The sequence below is a fragment of the Lissotriton vulgaris genome, chromosome 4_1, assembly GCF_964263255.1.
Source record: "Lissotriton vulgaris chromosome 4_1, aLisVul1.2, whole genome shotgun sequence".
Taxonomy (NCBI): Eukaryota; Metazoa; Chordata; class Amphibia; order Caudata; family Salamandridae; genus Lissotriton; species Lissotriton vulgaris.
Genome location: NC_141691.1, coordinates 1,538,253,171 through 1,538,275,989, shown reverse-complemented (window position 1 = coordinate 1,538,275,989; position 22,819 = coordinate 1,538,253,171). Strand labels below are relative to the sequence as shown.

The 22,819-nt window shown below is 45.5% G+C and overlaps 1 protein-coding gene across 1 annotated transcript in view; it reads left to right on the top strand.

The window, feature by feature from the left end:
- Nucleotides 1-22,819, top strand: part of NSMAF (neutral sphingomyelinase activation associated factor) — a 606,375-nt gene that overhangs the window by 118,895 nt on the left and 464,661 nt on the right. The window contains exons 8-9 of the mRNA XM_086965781.1: nucleotides 633-680; nucleotides 784-836. Coding sequence (XP_086821907.1) covers nucleotides 633-680; nucleotides 784-836 — 101 coding nt within the window. The remainder of the gene's footprint in view (nucleotides 1-632; nucleotides 681-783; nucleotides 837-22,819) is intronic.

Sequence of the window (22,819 nt, the reverse complement as noted above, 5' to 3'; positions counted from 1 at the left end):
GGATGAGAACATTATGTATTGGCCCATAGTTTTCAGGCTCGAACGGGACCTTGGAGGTATTTTTGATGATGGGCATCACCCATGCTTTCTTCAAATCTTTAGGGTTTCTACACTTCTGAGGGATGCATTTACAAAGTGTGACAGAATTTAACACAATTTTTTCCCCAATGTATGTCATGTCTAACACTGATCAACTGCAAAATCCACTAGATAGTAACTGTAATGTATATCACTGCATTTACCAAAGTAGTTTGTAATCTTGTGTGCAATATTGTCATCCTCTCGTAAAGTGGAGAGACAACCCTGGGTCTGGTTTGCACAATATAAAACTGCAAAAATAGGGAGTAATGTATTTCCGTATTTCTAAAGCCCCAGAGCAGCGGTCCGCGCCCCCTTCTTGTGCTTTGCTTCTAGTGAGCTTTAAGCTTATATGTTGGTAGAGATGTAGCTTTCTAAGAAATGTTGTGCCAAGTGTGATGAGAGTGAAAATCTCCTTGCTTTATCTTTAAAGTGTATATTCTTGTAATTTGTCACATACACATTTTTTACTGAAGAGAATTGATGATATTGGTGTGACACCAGTGCACGTTTGCAACTCTAGAGTAATTGTTAATCTTTTCTTTGTTTTCCAGCTCCACAGGGCTTCTCGCCTGGATCGTCTTGCAGATCAAACAGCAATGGTAAGAGTTAGCTAATACCTTATTTTTCATTTTGTTTTACATTTTGCTTTGAGACTGATGGACTAATAAAAATGTTTTTTTTTCTTGTGGTTCCCTTTATCAGATAACTGCCATCTTGCAATCACGTTTGGCAAGGACATCATTTGATAAACACAGGTTGGTTTTTCAAATTTAATAACCAGTGTATTTTGTGACTGGAGCAACAACATAACATTGGCTATTGAGTGTCAAAGACCTCATTTAGAGATGGTAATCAAGAGACAGCTGCCAGATAAAGTAAAGTCCAATCTGCCCCACCTGCTTTTCTTTTACGCGCCTCATAAAAGAGTACTATGGAACAAACACCTTTGTGACTCCTGAAACTGAAAGGAATAGTGTGTAATTGGCTGCCCACTTAAGGTTGGCCTATCAGACCTCATTTCTGCATGTGCCCATCCTGTCGGAGAACGTGAAACCAAGGCGGTCCTGGACAGAAAATGTTATGAATGTCAACGCTTAGAGGAAGTCTGTAATGTGAGTCTGGGAGAGGACACATACAGTCTATCCTCGAGCTTCACAAATGTGACTAGACTTCCATCGTACTGGCAAAGCCATTGCTTCATTTCTTAAAGAATAAGTGCTGTGGCCCAAAGTTTTGCTCAGAAGCCTGTAACGGGCGCTATTAAATGTTAGCCTACCGAATACTAAGGCTGCAGAGTTTTGATTCCACCTGATGCCTCTTTAATCCACCACTAGACACTCCCTGCCAATTTATCTCACTTGAGAATGTTCTTGCTTCCTTTATTTGTTATAGTTTTCCCTCTTTCTCTTCCTTTTTATTTCCCACTCGTGTTTTTTTTTCTCTCTGGGTCAAAATCTGATGAAGAAAAATAAAGGCTTCTCTCCAAAAATGAATGCTGGTAACCCACAACTGCAACTACTGGCTCAAATTAAGCCCTGGGTACAGCATGGATGACTGAGTATAGTGTCCACCATCCCTCACCTTAAGGGGGACCGTGTGCTATACTGGTGTGTCTAAACAAGGGGTGGGTGGCGCACAGCTTGAGAACCATGTTTTCAACTTGAAGGGGATTTCTTTTGAAAACTGAGTAGGTCGGGTGCTCCACCAGGTGACGTGTCCGTCCTAGGCACGTCTCTTAGAGAAATTCTGGTAATGTGTCACCATGAGTACATGGTGTCATCCCTGAGTAATGGGCACTCCTTGGGTTCTTGTAAGACAAGACTCCTGGTTTCGTTTTGCGATTTTTACTCGTTCATTTATTCACATCATCATTGTACTTAATGATAACATTACGTCACTTCAAATCGCTGTTTCAATTATTTAAATTTTTCATGAACACATATATACATCCGGTTGCTCCAATGCATTTCGGGCAAACGTGCCCTTCATCTGGGAGCTTCTACAAACATAAAGAGAAAGACATAGCGCTAAGGGTGTGCTTACGTCCAACATGGGAATTACATAAATTAGTTAAAGCGGCATGCGAGATCATGGTGTGTGCCGAGTTAATCGGGGTGAGATAAGGTGGATTCAAAAGGGGGTTCGGAGTAGAGTTTAGATCACATGCGGGAAAGGTGATGTGAAAGGAGGGATCATGCTAGTAGAAAACGTGCAGGCTACTCAGAATCTCGGTGGGGGGACGTAAAGGTGTTTTGGTCCGTAAGTGATAATCAGGTGGGTTCGCGTTTCTGTGGATAGCCCATAGGTGTGAGCTGAGTGGATATCGTCGTTAATAAAAAACGAGTGATCTGCTGACGTGGGTTAGACTTACTCGGTGTGTTGTGATCTTCGGCTTGGGTCGTCGGTGTGGCGGTTTCTGTGCAGAAGTGTAGTTACCGGAAGTGGTGTTGTGTGTGTTTACGGAGTGAACATAAACGACGGACTAAGAGTATAGGTACTGGTGTCGGCCATATTGAGAGGAGAACAGCTACATGAGTGTTAAGGGTGTGAAGTGGGGTTAGAAACGGAGATTAGGAACAAAATCGCATGTTAGGAAAACAATGTATGCAGCTTATAGTGTCTTATATAAAACATGAAAATTCTAAACGATCATTAAGGCCCATGGGCTTCATTGATTGCATTCGATAAATCCAGGCCATCTCTCTCTGCAGCAGGTATTTACTGTTATCAATGCCCTCGATCTTTTGAACCTGTTCTAAGACCAAAAACTTAAGTTGGGACACATTATGTCGATTTTCATTCAAATGTGTCGCTACATTCGATTTGGTGTTCTTAAGTCTGATGTTTGATTTATGCTCGTTAATCCGAGTCTTTATTTTCCTCTCAGTTTTGCCAATGTAACACTTCCCGCATGGGCATTTAATAAGATATACGACATTGGAGGTGTCGCATGTAGCGTTAACATGTAACCTTACGGGAGTCCCTTTCATGGGGTGGGTCACTACAGTTCCAGTGATAATGTTGTTGCAATTTCCGCAATTTCTGCACAGTCTGGTGCCTTTCGCGGGCAGTCCCTCTGGGTGCTTTTTGATTAGAATTTCTTTCATGTTGGCGCTACGAGTGTAGGCGAATAAAGGTGGTTCTTTGAACGTGGTGCCAAAGTCGGGTTCAATGCTCATGATCGGCCAATGGCGTAAGATGATTCGTTTAAACGAAAGACTCCTATTCGAGAATTTGGACACCAGTACCATCCTGTTTTTTTGTTCACGTGGTGTTCTAGAAAGTAGTTTTTCCCTTGGTGTTTCAAGAGCTTTCTTTTTTGCACTTTCTATGAGGGACTTTGGATATCCTCTTGCCTGGAACCTCTCTCCCATTTCGTTTATACCAACTTACAGAACCAATCAATGAGAACTACAAGTCAGCACATATAAGTTTGCACGTAAACTGAAACTACAACATTACTTCGACCATATATTACCCCCGTTACCGAGGAAACCAGATCAACTGATGGGTCTTAGACCGGCCAGCACATTTGAAGCACCCATAAGCCACAAAAGCATTGACTTATTTGAGAGTCTTGTAAATCAAGACATTTCCAAATTGAACTACAACAAGAAAGGACACAAAAACATCACCCAGAAGGATTATGACACTTTGAAAAAGTTAGCCAATAACGAGCAAATCAAATGTATTAAAGCCGACAAGGGCGGCGCCCTAGTGGTAATGAACTCCACCATGTATAACCGGAAGGTACAAGAACACATACAAGATGAACTAACCTATATGAAACTGACTAGTAATCCCACCACACAATTCAAAGAAATTTTGGCCAACATTGTTCAAAAAGCTTATGAATGTGGAACTATTGACGACAGAACCAAGAAATACTTACTGAAACCATTCCCAAAGAGTCCGACCATTTACCTGATACCAAAAATCCACAAGTGTTTAGAAGACCCTCCGTTCAGGCCTATCGTCTCCACCAGGGGTTCACTTCATGAACCCGTGGGAAAATTCATAGACCGTTACTTACAACCAACAGTAAGACAGATGGATAGTTACATCCAAGACACGACTGATTTCTTGAATAAATTGGCTCGCATTGACATCTCTGAAGAAGAACATGTAGTACTATGCACAGCGGACGTCCGCTCGCTTTACACATCGATCCCCCACGCCGGGGCATAGAAGCCATGGAAAAATCGATTCTTGAAAGTAATCTTGAACCAGGCATGCAACAATTCTTCATGGAATTAACGATCTTCACGCTGTACCAAAGCTATTTTCAATTGGACAACGAATGGTATCTACAGCTGTCCGGTACCTCAATGGGGAATTGCGCTGCGCCGACTTATGCAAATATCTATATGAAACACTTTGAACAAACCAACATCTACGATAACCCAAACTGGACAAACAACATGAAAATGTATGCAAGGTATATAGATGATGTATTCATCATCTGGAAGAACACCGAAGAATCTTTATCACAAGCCCTGACCTTATTGAACCAAGCTAATGAACGTATCCAATTCACTTGGGAGATCAATAAAAACACAATCACCTTCCTTGATGTAAAGATTACAGCTACAGCCACCTGTTTTGAAACGGGTCTGTTTCGAAAAAAAACTGACCGAAACAATGCGTTACATTTTTCCAGCCACCACCAAGGATCCTTAAAATCACATTTACCGATATCTCAAATGCTGAGAGTTAGGAGAATTTCATCTGATCCCAAACAGACTGAAATCTGACTACAAGAAATGGGAGAGGTTCCAGGCAAGAGGATATCCAAAGTCCCTCATAGAAAGTGCAAAAAAGAAAGCTCTTGAAACACCAAGGGAAAAACTACTTTCTAGAACACCACGTGAACAAAAAAACAGGATGGTACTGGTGTCCAAATTCTCGAATATGAGTCTTTTGTTTAAACGAATCATCTTACGCCATTAACCGATCATGAGCATTGAACCCGACTTTCGCACCACGTTCAAAGAACCACCTTTATTCGCCTACACTCGTAGCGCCAACTTGAAAGAAATTCTAATCAAAAAGCACCCTGAGGGACTGCCCGCGAAAGGCACCAGACCGTGCAGAAATTGCGGAAATTGCAACAACATTATCACTGGAACTGTAGGGAACCACCCCATGAAAGGGACTCCCGTAAAGTTACATGTTAACGCTACATGCGACACCTCCAATGTCGTATATCTTATTAAATGCCCATGCGGGAAGTGTTACATTGGCAAAACTGAGAGAAAAATAAAGACTCGGATTAACGAGCATAAATCAAACATCAGACTTAAGAACACCAAATCGAATGTAGCGACACATTTGAATGAAAACCGACATAATGTGTCCCAACTTAAGTTTTTGGTCTTAGAACAGGTTCAAAAGATCGAGGGCATTGATAACAGTAAATACCTGCTGCAGAGAGAGATGGCCTGGATTTATCGAATGCAATCAATGAAGCCCATGGGCCTTAATGATCGTTTAGAATTTTCATGTTTTATATAAGACACTATAAGCTGCATACATTGTTTTCCTAACATGCAATTTTGTTCCTAATCTCTGTTTCTAACCCCACTTCACACCCTTAACACTCATGTAGCTGTTCTCCTCTCAATATGGCCGACACCAGTACCTATACTCTTAGCCCGTCGTTTATGTTCACTCCGTAAACACACACATAACACCACTTCCGGTAACTACACTTCTGCACAGAAACCGCCACACCGACGACCGAAGCCGAAGATCACAACACACCGAGTAAGTCTAACCCACGTCACCAGATCACTCGTTTTTTATTAACGACGATATCCACTCAGTTCACACCTATGGGCTTATCCACAGAAACGCGAACCCACCTGATTATCACTTACGGACCAAAACACCTTTACCTCCCCCCACCGAGATTCTGAGTAGCCTGCACGTTTTCTACTAGCATGATCCCTCCTTTCACATCACCTTTCCCGCATGTGATCTAAACTCTACTCTGAACCCCCTTTTGAATCCACCTTATCTCACCCCGATTAACTCGGCACACCCCATGATCTCGCATGCCGCTTTAACTAATTTATGTAATTCCCATGTTGGACGTAAGCACACCCTTAGCGCTATGTCTTTCTCTTTATGTTTGTAGAAGCTGCCAGATGAAGGGCACGTTTGCCCGAAATGCATTGGAGCAACCGGATGTATATATGTGTTCATGAAAAATTGAAATAATTGAAACAGCGATTTGAAGTGACGTAATGCTATCATGAAGTACAATGATGATGTGAATAAATGAACGAGTAAAAATCGCAAAACGAAACCAGGAGTCTTGTCTTACAAGAACTTAAGGAGTGCCCATTACTCAGGGATGACACCATGTACTCATGGTGACACATTACCAGAATTTCTATTCTGGTGTGTGTCATTAAGTTTTGGCAACTCCACTGCTTCTGCTTTTGTGAGCAGGCCATCAAACCTAAAACTATGCACAGTATTTAAAAAAAATGCATCTCGACTGTTGTTGCCATGTGTTGTTGTTTCAAACATGAACTTGAGTTGTACTGATAGGTATTGTCTTCATCATCTCATTGTAAAGGCTCTTGTAAGCCCATCAAAAGCAGCTGGAAATGTTTAGTAGCAATTGGTGGGTAATGGTGTGGAAAGGGAGAAGTTACACTGGCATTTTTCGGTGGAGCCTAGAGGCAGCGTGCATGTACATGTGCTGCTCTGTGTGGGCATGGTGTAATCCCTCTCTGGGTTTTTTGGCACGCCCATGCTTCCCATTCGTTATTTTGTGTGACATTGTAAAATGCTGGCTTTTCATTGGTTACATTGTTCCCTCCTTTCTGCGCTTGGTTCCATCCCCTGACGTCTGGCCCTCCTACATGTAGTCTTTCAATCCTACCAATGTATGCTTATTGCAGCGCACTATTTCTGTTTTTCTGCTCAGTTCGGCTTCGGTTGGGAAGAGTGTAGCTTGTGGAGGATTGGCGTTTGGTATGCTTGTGTGTTTCATATCCGTAGAGAGAGAAAATCAACAAATAGTAAGGCAGTCTTAATACAGGAGATTCCCTTAGCCAAGAAAACAAAGTATGATTCCGTCACTCTCAAGGTTGTCACACAGTTAGTGCAAAATTTTACTATGACACGAAACAGCAGACGTGGTTTTATTGCTGTTGAATCCTACTTTAAAATTTGGGTTCTAGTGACAGTGCCTCAGTGGCCGGGTTAACATCCGGTGATTGATGGGAATGCATATTATTGCTGGGTGCCTCTAAAGATCCTGTATGCATATTGTCCTCACGATAATCTTTTCTGACCCTAAAACATTGGTTACTTATTTCAGCAGGCTCTTTTTAAAACAACGTCTGTAATTATTCAACCCTTGTAGACGACGTGTGACTCCATACTGATGCAGTGTCGAAACAAAATATATGAGTGTGCCATAATCTTCTCCATGTCGCCGCCCTTTGGGCTAAACAGGCCCTACAGCAACCTCCCAGTGTGTTCAACAACTGCCAACCATGCTGGCAATGTCTGCTGCACACATGGCTCCCTTCTTTCCTTTTTCTCACGTGCACTGTACGGTGGTTTTATTTGTGGTTTTATTGTTGCTATGTGCCATTTTTGTTGGTTTTGTACAGGAAGGACTTATGAAAGGAAACATACTTTAATACATAGATAATGGACCACTTCCTCAGCGATTGAATATATAATTCATAAATTTGCATGGTGTCCGTTTTACGGCTGCTGTGTTTTATGTATCAGTGCGATACGTTTCACAGAAGATCGGAGCAAAGGAAGGCATAGCCCGGAAAGCACCCTGAAACGGTTCGGAGTCTACAGTGCCCTACAAGTGACTTCAAAAAACATAATTGTAACAATCTTGTGTATGTGTGTGAAAGGCAGTTTGAGAGTTGGTGCTTAACAGCAAACTATCTTGTTTGAATTTACGCCTATCTTTTTAATTAATAATTTAATTTTTTTGTTATTTCTGTCTGGATCAAAATCGACTCCGTGCTATTGGTTGCTTTGTTGTCGGTTTTGTACAAGAAGGACTTCAGCATGGAAACATATTTTAGTACATAAATTATCGATCACTTCCTTAGTGACTGTATATAATTTCTAAATTTGCATGGTGTCAATCTGACGGCTGCTGTGTTTTATTTATTATTGCGTCACGTTTATAAGGGTTTTTTATTTTTTTTAAACTTTTTGTTAAAGAGGATTATTAAGAGAATTATCAGTTATTGGGGGAATCCTAGATCTCTTATATTTAGATGGATTCATATTAAAGATAAACGTTAAATTCAGCATGGCCAAAACACAAAATGGCCAAAGCACAATTGCAAATGTATTACATAGGACATTGACAGGCTTAAAAATAAAGCAAAACAATGTTGTAGGTGTTGAAGAACAACCTTCATATTTCTTTTCTGCAGGAGACGCACAATCCCAGTACAGAAAGAATTCCCATGATCTAATCCAAGACTGTTAATTCCAGTAATTTCCTATCCAGAACGTCTGAAAAGAAGTACTGCCCTATTGTTTACTAAATGTAAGGATATTAAGATTTGCTTTTCGAGGTCCGATTGAAGAGGTAAATAGTCTGTAGACAAACTTGAATCTGGTGCATATCTTTTAACAAGTGCTTCGATATGTGGTCACAAGGGGGTGACACTTTTATTTCAGCAGTTATTGCTAAAATTAGGTGTGACCTTTATATTAGCTGCTGATAGAAAACCAGTATTTTAAAACCCAAAATTAAAAAGATGATCATCTTTGCAAGCCAAATCACTAAAGTGACGAAATGTTGAAGAGTTTTACACCACGCAGCACCCTGCTCCGGGACCTAAGGGTAAATGATACTCCAGTGTTATTTGTTATTGTTGTTTTTTGGAATTAGTCCTGTGCTCACAAGCAAACTATTCCATGCATACACTCAAGTTTCTTTCTGGTATATTAAATTAGTGGGAGTTAAGTGTGAACATTGGGAAAAGGGATTTATGTGAATTCAGGCAGTTAGTCGGTGAGGTTAATAGATGCGTTATGGGAAATTAGATATTATTAGGTTTCATGGGTATGATTTTCAAAGAATGATTGTGATCTTTCATATTGGTTGTGGTTAGTTATGTGATTTCACAGTACTGTCATGACCATTGTTATGCCTGTGCAAGTTATTGGTCATTGTCAGGTGAACTGAGATGCTACTTCTCAGATGATAGTGGCTAATTTGACTACTTTGCCCCTGCAGCATCATGCTTTATCTATTTTTTTTCTGACCCTGACCTCAGTGTATTTCCACCCTATAGAGATTATGATTGTGCTATTGCAGCTTTACCAGAGGCTATTGTCCCTTTTAGGCACATTTATTTACTAGTTGAGAAGGAAGTCCTATGCTATTTGCAGAGTGATCTTCAAAATGGTTGGGTTGTTCCATCTTCAGCCCCTGCTGGGGCATTATGTTTTTCTGTATTGACGATAAATCAAGGTCTAAGACTGTGCATTAACTATAGAGGACTAAATAAGGTTGCAGTCAAGCACAGATGGTCTTTGTCCCTAATCAAGGACATTTTAGAATTGGTTCATGGAGAGCAAGTCTTTACAAACTGAGGGCTTGATTTAGCTTTTGATGGACAGTACTTTGTATGTCAGGGTGTCATAGGACATTGCCTCTGCCATCCTGACGGACTACCATCAGTCACATTTAGAGATGACCTGCGGTCATCTCTGTTCATTGAATGGGACCATGATGTGCTGTGTACTGCAAACACTAACAATGCTGCTTCATAAAGTCCTGCAGATCTTTCATCATTATACCATATCAACTGTGGTAGACCTGAGGATCGAAGCAGTATAAAAAAAATTATCACCCTAGATTCATCTTCCTGTTATAAGTTTCAGTAAAAAATAATAAAATAATTGACTACAGAATATCTCTCTGAGACTGAACACTGAAACTGTTTACCTTTAACTCACTCTGCTGTAACTTACAATGATGCAAACACAACAGGTGATGGACCGAATGTGGATCAATGTCACACACTCACCCCAGTCCAAAGATCTGGGCCCAAATCCATCGTTATTTTGCACTCCACACCACCCTGGGTTAGACAATGGCGATATGCAAATCAGCTCTGACCCTGTGCCCCATGGGAACAGTCCAGTCCGAACTACAAAAGCCATGTCCTTCCCAAAACGGAATCAAGCATCCGAGGACCGGACCGGTTTCGAGGTAACACCTCTCATCAGCCCGGCTAGCTTGACTCCAGTGGTGTGGAGTGCCTGGGACCCACGTCTGGGCATCCCCAGCGCACTTAGGGCGGAATATGCAAACACAACAGGTGATGGACCGAATGTGGATCAATGTCACACACTCACCCCAGTCCAAAGATCTGGGCCCAAATCCATCGTTATTTTGCACTCCACACCACCCTGGGTTAGACAATGGCGATATGCAAATCAGCTCTGACCCTGTGCCCCATGGGAACAGTCCAGTCCGAACTACAAAAGCCATGTCCTTCCCAGAACGGAATCAAGCATCCGAGGACCGGACCGGTTTCGAGGTAACACCTCGAAGCTGTTGTGTTTGCGTAACTTACAATGATGGCAGACAGGCCAAGATTTAGGGCCCGATTGCGATGCTGTTTGGATTAATTTCCGACCAACCCATTTTGATTGAGTCGGTCGGAAATTAATCCAAACAGGATTTCCGAATGGCTTACTGGCTGGGAGAGCCCGTCTGTCATTCAGAAAGGGGCCTGTAAACCCAAGGGTGGCTCTTTCCGCCTGAGGGATTACAATGGTTGATTCCCACTGCCTTTCTGTGCCGGCCTTTCCGACACAAGAAGTCTGTGGGAATCTGACTTTGGGGGCCCCCAGCAGGGGCCCCATGGGTGCAAGGCCTCCGGATTGCCGCCTAGGGGGCACCCATGGTGCCCCCTGTTGATCCCTGCACCCGGTGGCAGGCACCTTGAGGTGCCTGTCACTGGGTGCAGGGATGAACTGCACTTTAACTCTTTACAATGAGAGGATACATTCTGGTTGGAATGCATGCTTCCATCGTCACATCCTACTTGCGGGAATGGGTCAGTCCCAGTTCCCAAATGATGTCGGACGGACGCAGGTCCATCCAAGCTCTTAATCGGGCCCTTAAGTGGTAGGCCAAAAAAGCAGGTTTAAAGAGTATGTAGCTCTTTGTCAGTTGGGCTGTAATCTTGTATTTTTTATGTCTGTCTAACAGACTTTAAAACATCAAGGAATAAGTATGGAGAAGGGAAGCATTTATTTCTTGGTCCTATGCAGACTAAGAGATCTGGGTTGAGTCTTTGAACTGGATCAAACTGATTAGCTGGCCACAACAAAACATGTTTTTGTTAGTATGGCCATTACATGACGCCAAGAAACATCTGTATGTTGTGTTGTAGAAAATAAATTGAGAGCCTCATGAGCCTGTTGAAGTGTTACCTCACTGCCCCCCAAATTTAGAATATGCACTGTATTGCAGCGACATTTAAAGTCGACACATGTAAAGGAGTAGTCAAGGTCACAGATGCAGAGAACGTGCTGAAGCACAGTAGGACCAAAGTGCCAGTGTTCCTCAAGAGATCCTGGAGAAGGAACCTAAGGATAACAATCTGCACCTGACATGTTTGCGCTCTGCTGCTTGAGGTGCAAGGTCCACATATGGTTTGAAGAACAGAACTGATAAATTGATAATCAGAAAATTGAAGAACTTTGCAGGGAGCCCCATCAGCAAAAAGAATAGAAACGTGGTATTCCTCACAGCGGTTGTTAAAAAAAAAAAAGCAAGCCAAACCATTGCCCCCCCCCCCCCCAAAAAAAACACCACAAAGGTGTTGTTTGAGAACTATCAACAAAAATGACATAAACTGGTTGCCTCTAATGACACTTATTCTTCGCAGCTGCCCGTAACTGGTTGCATGGCAAACCCCCACTGCGCCTAATCAACAGCATACATAAGGAGTTATAACCAGAGGTATCCTAACCTAATTTAGCCAGAAATGGTCCTGTGTTACACAGTACTAGGAGTGTACCACCACTCAACAAGGAGAGTTGAAGGATCGATACAGCTGGTATAAAGGACAGCGGTCAGCACAGTCGCTCAGTAAGCCTATTGTCCTGATATTATATTTAAGAAAGTGGGGTATTGCGTAGTAAGGAGTAGTTTCTGTCCTGTAACTCCAGTTCTGTAGTAGGGGTATCTCTTTTATAGTCGTAATCTAGTGAATAGTCCCGCCCATGTGCGTGGACCCCGGCAATCAAAAATAATCTCTTAAGTTGTCAAAACATGCAGACCCTGCAAGACACTTAAGAGAGAATTTAAAGACAAACAATGCAGCCTATATCCACAGGCTACACTGTCCAGTACTTCAACTAGAAATTCCACCAAACAACACCACACACAACCCAGCCTGCAGTTTCTACCATAGAGAAACTTGCCTCCACCAGTAAAAGACTCTGGAATGATAGAGAGGAAGGCATGGACAGACAAGCCCCATAGGCTGCCATTATGTGGCTTAAATAGGATACTGTGCCTTTAAGAGAACTTTCCAGAACTTTCTCCCAGTATCCCAGAATGCATAGCAGGTCCCTCTTACTTTCAGTTCTTTTTGAAGGCGTAGCACGCCACACCTGTAGCATTCCTTACATGACGAATTATCTCCACCGGGGAAGAGGGCGGGCGCTTATGACTATAACAGAGATACCCCTACTACAGAACTGGAGTTACAGGACAGAAACTACTCCTTCTGTAGTAGGGGATCTTTGTGTATAGTCATAATCTAGTGAATAGAATGGCAAGCCCATCCCCACACCAAAGCGGCGGTGGAGAAGGAAATTAACACCACTATTGTGCGAACAAATTCCGCAGCGAAGCCTGTCCAACCTGAGCATCTGCCCTGACATCAGTGCCCAGACAGTAATGCTTAGCAAAGGTATGAACCGACTTCCACGTGGCTGCTTTGCAGATTTCAGCAATCGGCACGTTACGGAGCAAGGCTGTCGTGGCAGCTTTGCCCCTGGTGGAATGAGCCTTGGGCTTACCTACTAAGGTCTTATTAGCCTTTTGGTAACACAATTGTATGCAGGACACAATCCACCTAGAAATGGACTGCTTAGAGGTAGCAAGACCCGTCCTGACTGATCCATAATTAATAAACAACTGGTCAGACCTGCGAATATCTTTGGTTTTATCCAGATAAAATTTCAACACCCTCCTAACATTCAGGGAATGGAGAGACCTTTCCGCTGGAGATGAAGGATTCTGAAAAAACGTAGGCAAAGTTATGGTCTGGTTGACATGAAAATCAGAAATAACCTTGGGAAGAAATTTAGGGGGAGTACGCATAACAACCTTAGCAGCATGAAATACAGTATAAGGTTCTTGGCAACACAACGCCTGAATTTCACTCACCCTGCGGGCCGATGTAATGGCCACGAGGAACGCCGCCTTCCAGGACAAGTGCTGCAACGAGGCCTTATGAATAGGTTCAAAAGGCTCCTTCATCAGCCTGGACAGCACCACATTCAGTTCCCATGAAGGCGAAGGAAGCCCTACAGGAGGGAATACTTTCTTCAATCCTTTCAGAAAATCTTTGATCACAGGGATCTGGAAAAAGGAAGTCTGTGAAGGGCATTTCCTGTAGGCAGTCAATGCAGCAAGATGAACCGTAATGGAATGAACATTAAGTCCAGACTGCGCCAAATGTAGAAGGTAAGGAAAGATGACATCTTCCTTACACGTCGTCGGGTCATGGTTCTTAGACTGACACCAGATACAGAACTTCTTCCACTTGTAAGCATAGGAAGTCCGAGTGGAAGGTCTCTTAGACTCCTTCAGTATGTCTATACAATCCTCGGGCAGATTCAGATGGCCATATTGCACTATCTCAGGAGCCATGCCGCCAAACTCAAGGACGAGAGGTTGGGGTGTAACATCCGTCCCCCGAACTTCGTGAGAAGGTCCGGCCTGCACGGCAGCCGAATGTGAGGAAGGAGAGACCGGTGAAGTAGGTCCGTGAACCACCACTGTCTGGGCCTTTCCGGGGCAATGAGTATCATCCGAGCCCTGGACCGGGCCAGCTTGATGAGCACTGCCGGAATCAGGGGAATGGGAGGAAAAGCGTACAGAAAGCTGTTCAACCAGTTGATCCATAATGCATTCCCCAGCGTTCCCTGCTGGTAGTACCTGGAGGCGAAGTCTCTGCATTTGCTGTTTTCGGCGGTGGCGAACAGATCTACGTCTGGAGTTCCCCACCTTGCAAAGACTTCTCCTAGTACTTCGTCGTTTATGACCCATTCGTGGTTTTCCTGAACCAGTCTGCTCAGTGCGTCTGCCTGAACATTCTGCACACCTGGCAGATGGGTAGCCGTTATCGTCAGTCCTCTGGCTAGGAGCCAGTGCCAGATCGCCTGCGCCTCCTGCGACAGAGTGCGTGATCTCGAGTCCCCCTGCTTGTTGAGGTAATATATCGTGGTGGTATTGTCCGTCTGTACAAGCAGAGAGTTGGTCTGGAAGGACGGAAGAAAGGCCTTCAGTGCCAAGTGAACAGCTCTGAGTTCCAGGAAATTGATGTGATACGTGGCCTCCATCGGTGACCACGTTCCTTGAATCTGTAGGTTCCCGGAGTGCGCTCCCCACCCCAGGAGAGAAGCATCCGTCACGACAGTCTGCGAGGGAATGTCCTTGTGGAAGGGAACCCCTCTGAGGAGATTCTCCGCTGAACACCACCACTTCAGAGACTGAAGAGCATGCATAGACAGTCGTATCTTGTTGTCCCAAGATCCTTTCCTCTGATCCCACTGGTCTTCCAAGCACTCCTGCAGCGGTCTCGTGCAGCCGTGCGTGTGGCGTCCGGAAGATACAAGAGGCCATCGATCCCAGTAGAGAAGACACCGTCCTCACTGTTGTAGATGGAGTTGTCATAAGAGCCTGAGCCTTCCGAAGGAGAGATAATCGTCGCTCTTCCGAAGAAGACACGCTTGCTGACAGCGTATTGATGGAGGCTCCCAAGTACTGTATGCATTGGACCGGAGTCGGGACAGACTTGGACATGTTGATGTGCAACCCCAGCTTGTTCAAGAGAACACACGTCCTCTGGAAGTGTGCTCGCGCTTCCGAGAAGGAGGATGCCTTGATCAACCAATCGTCCAGGTACGGGTAGACAAATACCTTGTTCTTTCGCAGGTGTGCTGCTACCACCGCCATGCACTTCGAGAATGTTCTCGGTGCAGACTTTAGTCCGAATGGGAGTACTGTGTATTGATAATGATTGGCGCCGACTTGGAACCGCAGGAACTTCCTGTGTTTGTGTGCAATGGGCACATGGAAGTACGCATCCTGTAGGTCTATAGCACATAGCCAGTCTCCCTGTTGCAACTGAAGATAAATCTGATGCAACGACAGCATGCAAAACTTTTCCCTGCGAATCCATTTGTTTGCCTGTCGCAAGTCCAGAATGGGCCTGAACTCGTTCTTGTCCTTCTTGCGAACCAGGAAGAACCGGGAGTACAGACCTCTTCCTATCTGAGACAGAGGTACGTCTTCTATCGCCCTTTTCCTTAACAGGATATCCGCTTCCGCCTGAAGCTCGCGCAGCTGAAACTGCGAGCTGACCAGTGGAATTGCTGGAGGCGGGCTGGTGAACCAAAGACTGTATCCATTGCAAACAATATTCAGCACCCACTTGTCCTGAGTAATTTTTCTCCACTCTGCCAGAAAAAATTGAATGCTTCCCCCAACCGGAGTGGGTAACAGATCCGGGGGAAGTAAGTGCTCAGGGCCTAGACCCGGCCGGGCCTTTGGTCGCTGGAGCCGATTGTTGGCCTTCTCTGCCCTTCTGGCGTTCCTGGAACGGCTTACGGAACTGTTGATGTTGCTGTGACTGTCCCGAAGGTGGCCACGTCCTCTGCCCTGCCCACCGAACCGCCGTTGGAATGGGCGGTACGATTTCTTCACTTCTTTGGGCTTTTCCAGGCCCACAGCCGTGAGCGTTTCGGCCTCTGCCTTCATGCGGGCCATTTCGTCATCCGCATGTTTCCCAAAGAGGGTCTCGCCAGAGAATGGAAGGTTGGCTACCCTCTGCTGTGTGTCCGGTTTCAATGACGTAAGGCGGAGCCAGGCGTGACATCGCTGGTTAACTCCATGGCAAAAACCATGTGCCGCTAGTAGGGATGAGTCTGCCGCAGCGCTGATAATTTGATTCGCTACCAGCATCCCTTCATTCAGCACTTCCTGGAAGTCCTCCCGCTTCTCGCGAGGCAAGTGTTCCGCAAACTGCTGGAGGGGGTCCCAGAGGGCGCGTCCCAACAAAGCTGTGGTACTCGCAGCCTTCATAGAGGTCGCCGATGTTCCACATACTTTCCTTCCTGCTGAATCCATCCATCTAGACTCCTTATCCGGGGGAACCGTGGATGACTGGGTGGTGGCATGTTGTTTGCGGGCCGCCGTCACAATCACAGAATCCGGAGGAGGTTCCGCCCTTAGAAAGGCTGGGTCCGAATCGGGAGCCTGGTACTTTTTCATCACCCGCAGGGGTGAGAAAGAGGGCCATGGCCGGTTCCTCCAGGCCCGGCACCAGAGACAGCAGTGGACGAGACAGGTGTTTCTGGTGCAATGTCTCGAAAATGACTGAAGTCTTAGGTGTAGGCACCGTCAAAGATATGCCCAACTTTGCAGCGCCTCTCAAAAGAACATCGTGGAACGCCACCAGGTCATCAATCGGAGACACCCTCGTGTCCGGTGATCCCGACAAGGTCGGAGAGTAGTCCCTGGTCCCTGAGGACCTCGTGTGAGAGCGAGATCTGTGCCTCCTATGGCGGTATCTCGGCCGCGTGGACGATCTGTGGCACGATCGCTCCCTCCTCCTAGAGCGAGAGCGTGATCTGCCAGCCCGTGGCCGCTCCACAGGTTTCCGTCGGGGAGTCTTCCTCGGTTCCTCCTGGGGTCTAGGTTTCGGTGTCCCCTTAGGAGGTGTCGGCAGAGGAGGTAATGACGTGGACCTCGGCGGAGGGACCGGAGGTATCACCGACCGAGGGGCAGGCCCATGCGGTGGAAGCGGTGGTAGTGGTCGGCCTGGCGGAAGTGGAGGGTTGGTGGGAGGGTCCTCCTTAGGTACAGGCGGAGGTGGCGACCTAGGCCGAGATGGTGTGTATACCACTGAGTACACCGAGCCCGGTGACCCCTTCGGCGAAGGGGGCTGAGATCCAGCCCCTTCAGCAGGAGATCGCTTCCTCTTGCGTCCTCCACTAGATCCAGTCTGACTTCTGGCGCCAGAACTCCTCTTGCGCCGCTTAGGAGAGGTGGAGCGACTCCTAGACGCCGATCTCTTCCTTCTCGACGCTGAGCGTCGCTTTTCCGGCGTCGAACGTCGCCTCCGCGACTCCGGCGTCGAACGCCGTCTCCGCGACGTCGATCTCTTCCTCCACGACGTCGAACGCCGCCTCTGCGACGTCGACCTCTTCTTTCTTTACGCCGCCTCTGCGACGTCGAGCGTTCCGTTCTCGACGACGAGCGTCGATTCCTCCTTCTTGAGGTCCTCGACGTCGAGGAGCCCCTCGACGTCGACCGTTGTCTCGACGGCGATCGGCGGTGTCGCCTCGACGGCGAGCGCCGATGCCTGACGCTCCGTCTTAGACGTCGATAGGTCGACTCCGACGATGACGATGCCGTCGACGGTGGTTTCGACGGCGGCCTCTCCAGGCCCTTCGACGTCGAATCGTCACGCCGTCTCGACCCGGAGCCCCGGGGAGGAGGGGAACACACGGTCGTCATCCCTCTCGACGTCGTCCTCGATGCATTCGCCGCCGACAGAGACCGGGACCGTTTGCTAGCCTTCCTGCCTCTGGGGAGCCCCCCAGAGGCCTCAGCAGAGGCAGAGGGAACCTTCCCAGCCTGCCCAGACCCACCTGCAGCCTGCAGACGTCTCTCTTCAAGGCCTTGAAGCCTAATCTTCAGCCTGTCCCTCAGGGTCCTTGCTGAAAACTGCTGGCAGATGTCACAGTCTTCAAGGACATGTTCTTCAGGGAGACAGACGATGCAGACGTCGTGTGGATCACTCTTGGCCTTCTTCCTTCCACATGCTGGGCACTTGTCAAAAAGACCAGGCATTTTAGAGCCCTAAAACGCCTTAACCAACACACAGGGGAGAAGAAAAGCACCAAGAAAGCTAAACTCAAACACTTTTATACCAAAAAAGTGACAAATCCAATAAACCCTTGAAACAAGGGAGAGCTCAATGCCAGGGTCCTGTTAGCAGGAGCCGGAAAAAAGAACTGAAAGTAAGAGGGACCTGCTATGCATTCTGGGATACTGGGAGAAAGTTCTGGAAAGTTCTCTTAAAGGCACAGTATCCTATTTAATCCACATAATGGCAGCCTATGGGGCTTGTCTATCCATGCCTTCCTCTCTATCATTCCAGAGTCTTTTACTGGTGGAGGCAAGTTTCTCTATGGTAGAAACTGCAGGCTGGGTTGTGTGGTGTTGTTTGGTGGAATTTCTAGTTGAAGTACTGGACAGTGTAGCCTGTGGATATAGGCTGCATTATTTGTCTTTAAATTCTCTCTTAAGTATCTTGCAGGGTCTGCATGTTTTGACAATTTAAGAGATTATTTTTGATTGCCGGGGTCCATGCACATGGGCGGGACTATTCACTAGATTATGACTATACACAGAGATCCCCTACTACAGAAGGCTGGTTAGGCTTCACTACGCAATGCCTTCACATTACCCCAAATAGTACTTTGGATTCACACTAATAAATCCCTAGCTCAGTCCTGTCAGTGTGGCACAGAGCAGTCGGGCTTTACCGGAGGAAAATGTGCTAAACATTACAGAGTTCCAATATGGACAATAAGTAATTGAGATGACTCGTAAGAAATCCAACCCCATTTTATAAAAATAGAGCAGATTTTTATATGTCCATTTAGACACCAAAAAGAAGACAAACAGATGTTATGAATTTTAAAAGGAAAAATGAGTCAGAGCATTTACCTCTTGCAAAATGATAATGTTGCTGTCAGTGGTAATGAATGAATGACATTATTTGTATAGCGGAAACAGCTACTCAAAATTGAGTGTCCAAACACTTCCACAAGTAGTAACAGGAGAGAGGGTATTATTGGCTGAACAAATAGGTTTTTAGGCATTTGTGGAAGGCAGATTCAGTTTCTATGCTTCTCTTAATTTGGGTTTACTAGGTCTGGCGCGCAAAACTGTTGCGTACGTTTCTTCAATAATTTTCAGTAATTCGCTCTTCTGCTGTCCCGGAGGCAAATCCATTAAGCGCTGCCTTATAGCCAGTGCTGCTGCTTCCCCTCAAATGTTACTTAATATTATGTCATACACTCCGGCAAAATTGCGCATTAGTTTCATCCCCAAGTCCAGGGATGGGTCTGCCCCGTACTCCTTTTGGATCTGTTTTAGCCCTTCTGGTAAAACAGTTAATGAGGATGTACCATGAGTTCTGGTATATACTGCAGCGAAGACTGTGCCCCAAATGGCACAATCCTATACAGGGGGAGCCATCCCCATCCGCAACCATATGGTAAGTAACCTGTGTTTTTCCTAGGGTCCCGTATTGGAAAACACTGCTTCAAGCTGACTTCTTTCCTTTGCAATCCAGAACAAAATGTCCTTCTGCCTGATGGGAACTGTTCCCATGACTGCATTAATTGTTTGTGCTCTAATGCCCCGTGTAGACAAACGTGGTTGTGCAGCTTGAACAGACCTTACAGGATTTAAAGTCATTCATCACATAATGAACTGTCAGGCTTCTAAATATTCTGACTAAACTATTATATAGTGTTCATACTTGTGCTGCTATTAAATTAGCAATATTTTGATGTGGTGTGTAGCCTTCTAAAACTAGCCATGTTGCTCCCTCATTGCTAAGAGGATGACATCTACCTTCTTCTATATTATGTGGAAGGGCGCCATTAAACCAATTTTGGTGTTCTTGGTTTGTTTGTGGTATTCCTAGATCTTCATAAGCTGTGTAGTTATGTGGAACATCAGTTGTATTGTATGTTTGAAACAATCTTGAGGGGCCGTCAGCTGCTGGAAATGTAACCCATAAATAGAACACCTCCATCTTAAAATCTACGTGAGCCTCCACAATGAAGGAAACATCCCCACTTGAGTGCAAGACCATGTTGTTGCAGCATCTGAGTAAATGCATATCTGAAGTTTTCATCTGCGTTTATTGCCACTGGTTTGGCCATCAGAGTACATGGAAATCAGAGAGGGTGCCTCTATGGGACAATCCTTTGAAAAGTTCAAGGTTGAACAACCTACAGCCAATACATAAGGGATCTCTACTTAGCTGAGGAAGATTTTTCCGTAACCCCTCAGACCTCTCTGTTTGATAAGTGAGTAGGGTTCTTTGGGTATTCAAAAGACAATTACTCTGGTGAGCCATTAAATAAGAGCCAAAACTCTAAAGCTGGTGGCGCTATGTCGTTCGGCTTTATATTTTCTCAGTACAAACTGTGTGTTTGTACGGAGAAACCTAAACGTTGGGATGGTGCAAGTCTGATTCCCCGCACCCCCTCAGGAGATGTTGGCCTACAGTCCTGCCAGTTAACAGTGCACCATTCGCAGCCCTAACCTTACAAGGTAACAAATGTGTGTGCAACCTCAGAACATGACAACTCTGACTCCCGAAGGAATCGTGGTAACAGATCTAGAACCTTTTCATTCAGACTCTCATGCATACCCAAACAAAATACACAATAAATACACAACCTGCAGTTTCAATATTTAATAAAGCAGTGAGATTCGTAAGTAAAATACTTGTACTGCAATTTATTAAAGTATATAATCATAATTAGCAGTTAAGGAACAGTGGACAGACTGAATAACGCCACCATTGTGCTAAACCAATAAATATATGCTGGCATATATGTAGTGTGGGGTGGGAGGAAAGTAGACATACAACAACGATGGAAACTTAATTTAAAAAGAAAAGAAAACCAGGGTTTTCTTTATTTCTCTTCAAAGTTTCCCTCGTCGTCGTATGACTACCCCGCCCACCGCTCTCACTTGCATGGGCTACACCATAGTGTAATATAGTATAGTGCAGTGTGTTCCTACCTACCGCTTTCTAGCATAGTTTGGCCTAGGGAGGGTGTTCTGCTAAGAATTCCTGCCAGGAGGGCTAACTCCCCATTACCTGCAGACAGGTGTCATCAGGCTGTCCGTCTTCGTGTAGAGTGGGACATTCCTTGTGCAGATGGCCAGGATCCGCTGAGTTCTATTTCCGGTGTGCCTCGACCTCAAAGTGTCAGCGGAATGGTCCTTTGATTAAACGAGGAAGTGGTTTTTTATATATAATAAACAGTGCCCATACTGGTATGTTGAGGTCTTTGTCAGGCCGTCATTGTTTATGTTAGCTAGATAGCATTGGTGCCTACTGAGCAACAATAAGCGGTGACATTTGTGCAGTGAACTCTACACATTGTTCTGTTCAAGGTGTCTTGATAGTGTGCCTACAAAATTGAAATCCAAGCAAATGCAGTTTGGGGGAATCCTATCCTGTACTGACACGTACACAAATGCACGCCAAAAGTCACTGTGTTGCAGAAAGAAGGCAACTTAAGAAACATGAGCATAAAGATTCAGTTGTTTCTAGTCGGGCCAAGTGACAGAACAATTTAAGTTGAAGTCTTTGTTCTTGCGCCCATTGTACAACACACGATTTCTATGCTAGTTTACCTTCATCGCCACCCTTGCATTCAACATAGTCTAGCTCAACCCCACATCCACCCCAAACTTTGACAAAGCTATCCCTGATGGATATAAAATCACTCGCCAGGACCGCACCAACAAACCAGGAGGAGGAACAGCCATACAGTGTACCACCACCGACCACCCCCCACCCCCCAGGGAATATTACAACTTCAAGTTCCACATGGATGACACGACAACCATCCGTGGCATCCTCGTGAATCCTCCCCCAGACCCGCGCTCCAGCTTCTGAAACAATATTGCAGACTTCATTGTGCCCCTAGCCTTAGACTTCAAGGACTGCATCTTCCTCAGTGACCTAAATTTCCACATCGACGACCCCAATTGCAAAAATACCACCTTAACTGTATGAGCAGCCTTGGATTGACCCAGATTGTCCACGACCATACAGACACAGCGGGACAAAACCCTGGACCCAATTTTCACCTCCAACATCTGCGTCAAATACAGCCATGTCACAGATCTCACATGGACTGATCACTCCATCGTCCACAGCCGCCGCAGGCGGTGAAGTCCGACCACTGCTCAAAAAACCCTCAACTGACCCCAGCGAACTCAAAAACTAATGGCTAATCTCCATGCTACCATTCTCAGCGAAGGTACTGGAAAAGATCATCAACAATCAACCCATGACACACTTGGAGCAGAAACAGCTACTCAACGCCTCCAGATCTGGCTTCTGCAGCAATAACAGCACCAAAACCACCCATATCACAGCCACCGACAACATCTGAACCCTCCTCGACTGAGTAGAAACAGCAGCTTTGGTCCTCCTTGACCTCTCGACAGCCTTCGACACAGTATCCCACCACATCTGCATCCAAGGGACGCGCTCAGATGGATCACCTCCAAGAGGATCCACCTCCCACCTTTCACATTTGATCCCATGAAGATCACTTGCGGTGTCCCCCAAGGCTCATTCCTCAGGCCCACGCTCTTCAACGCATACATGACCCCACTGGCCAACATTGTCAGATCCCA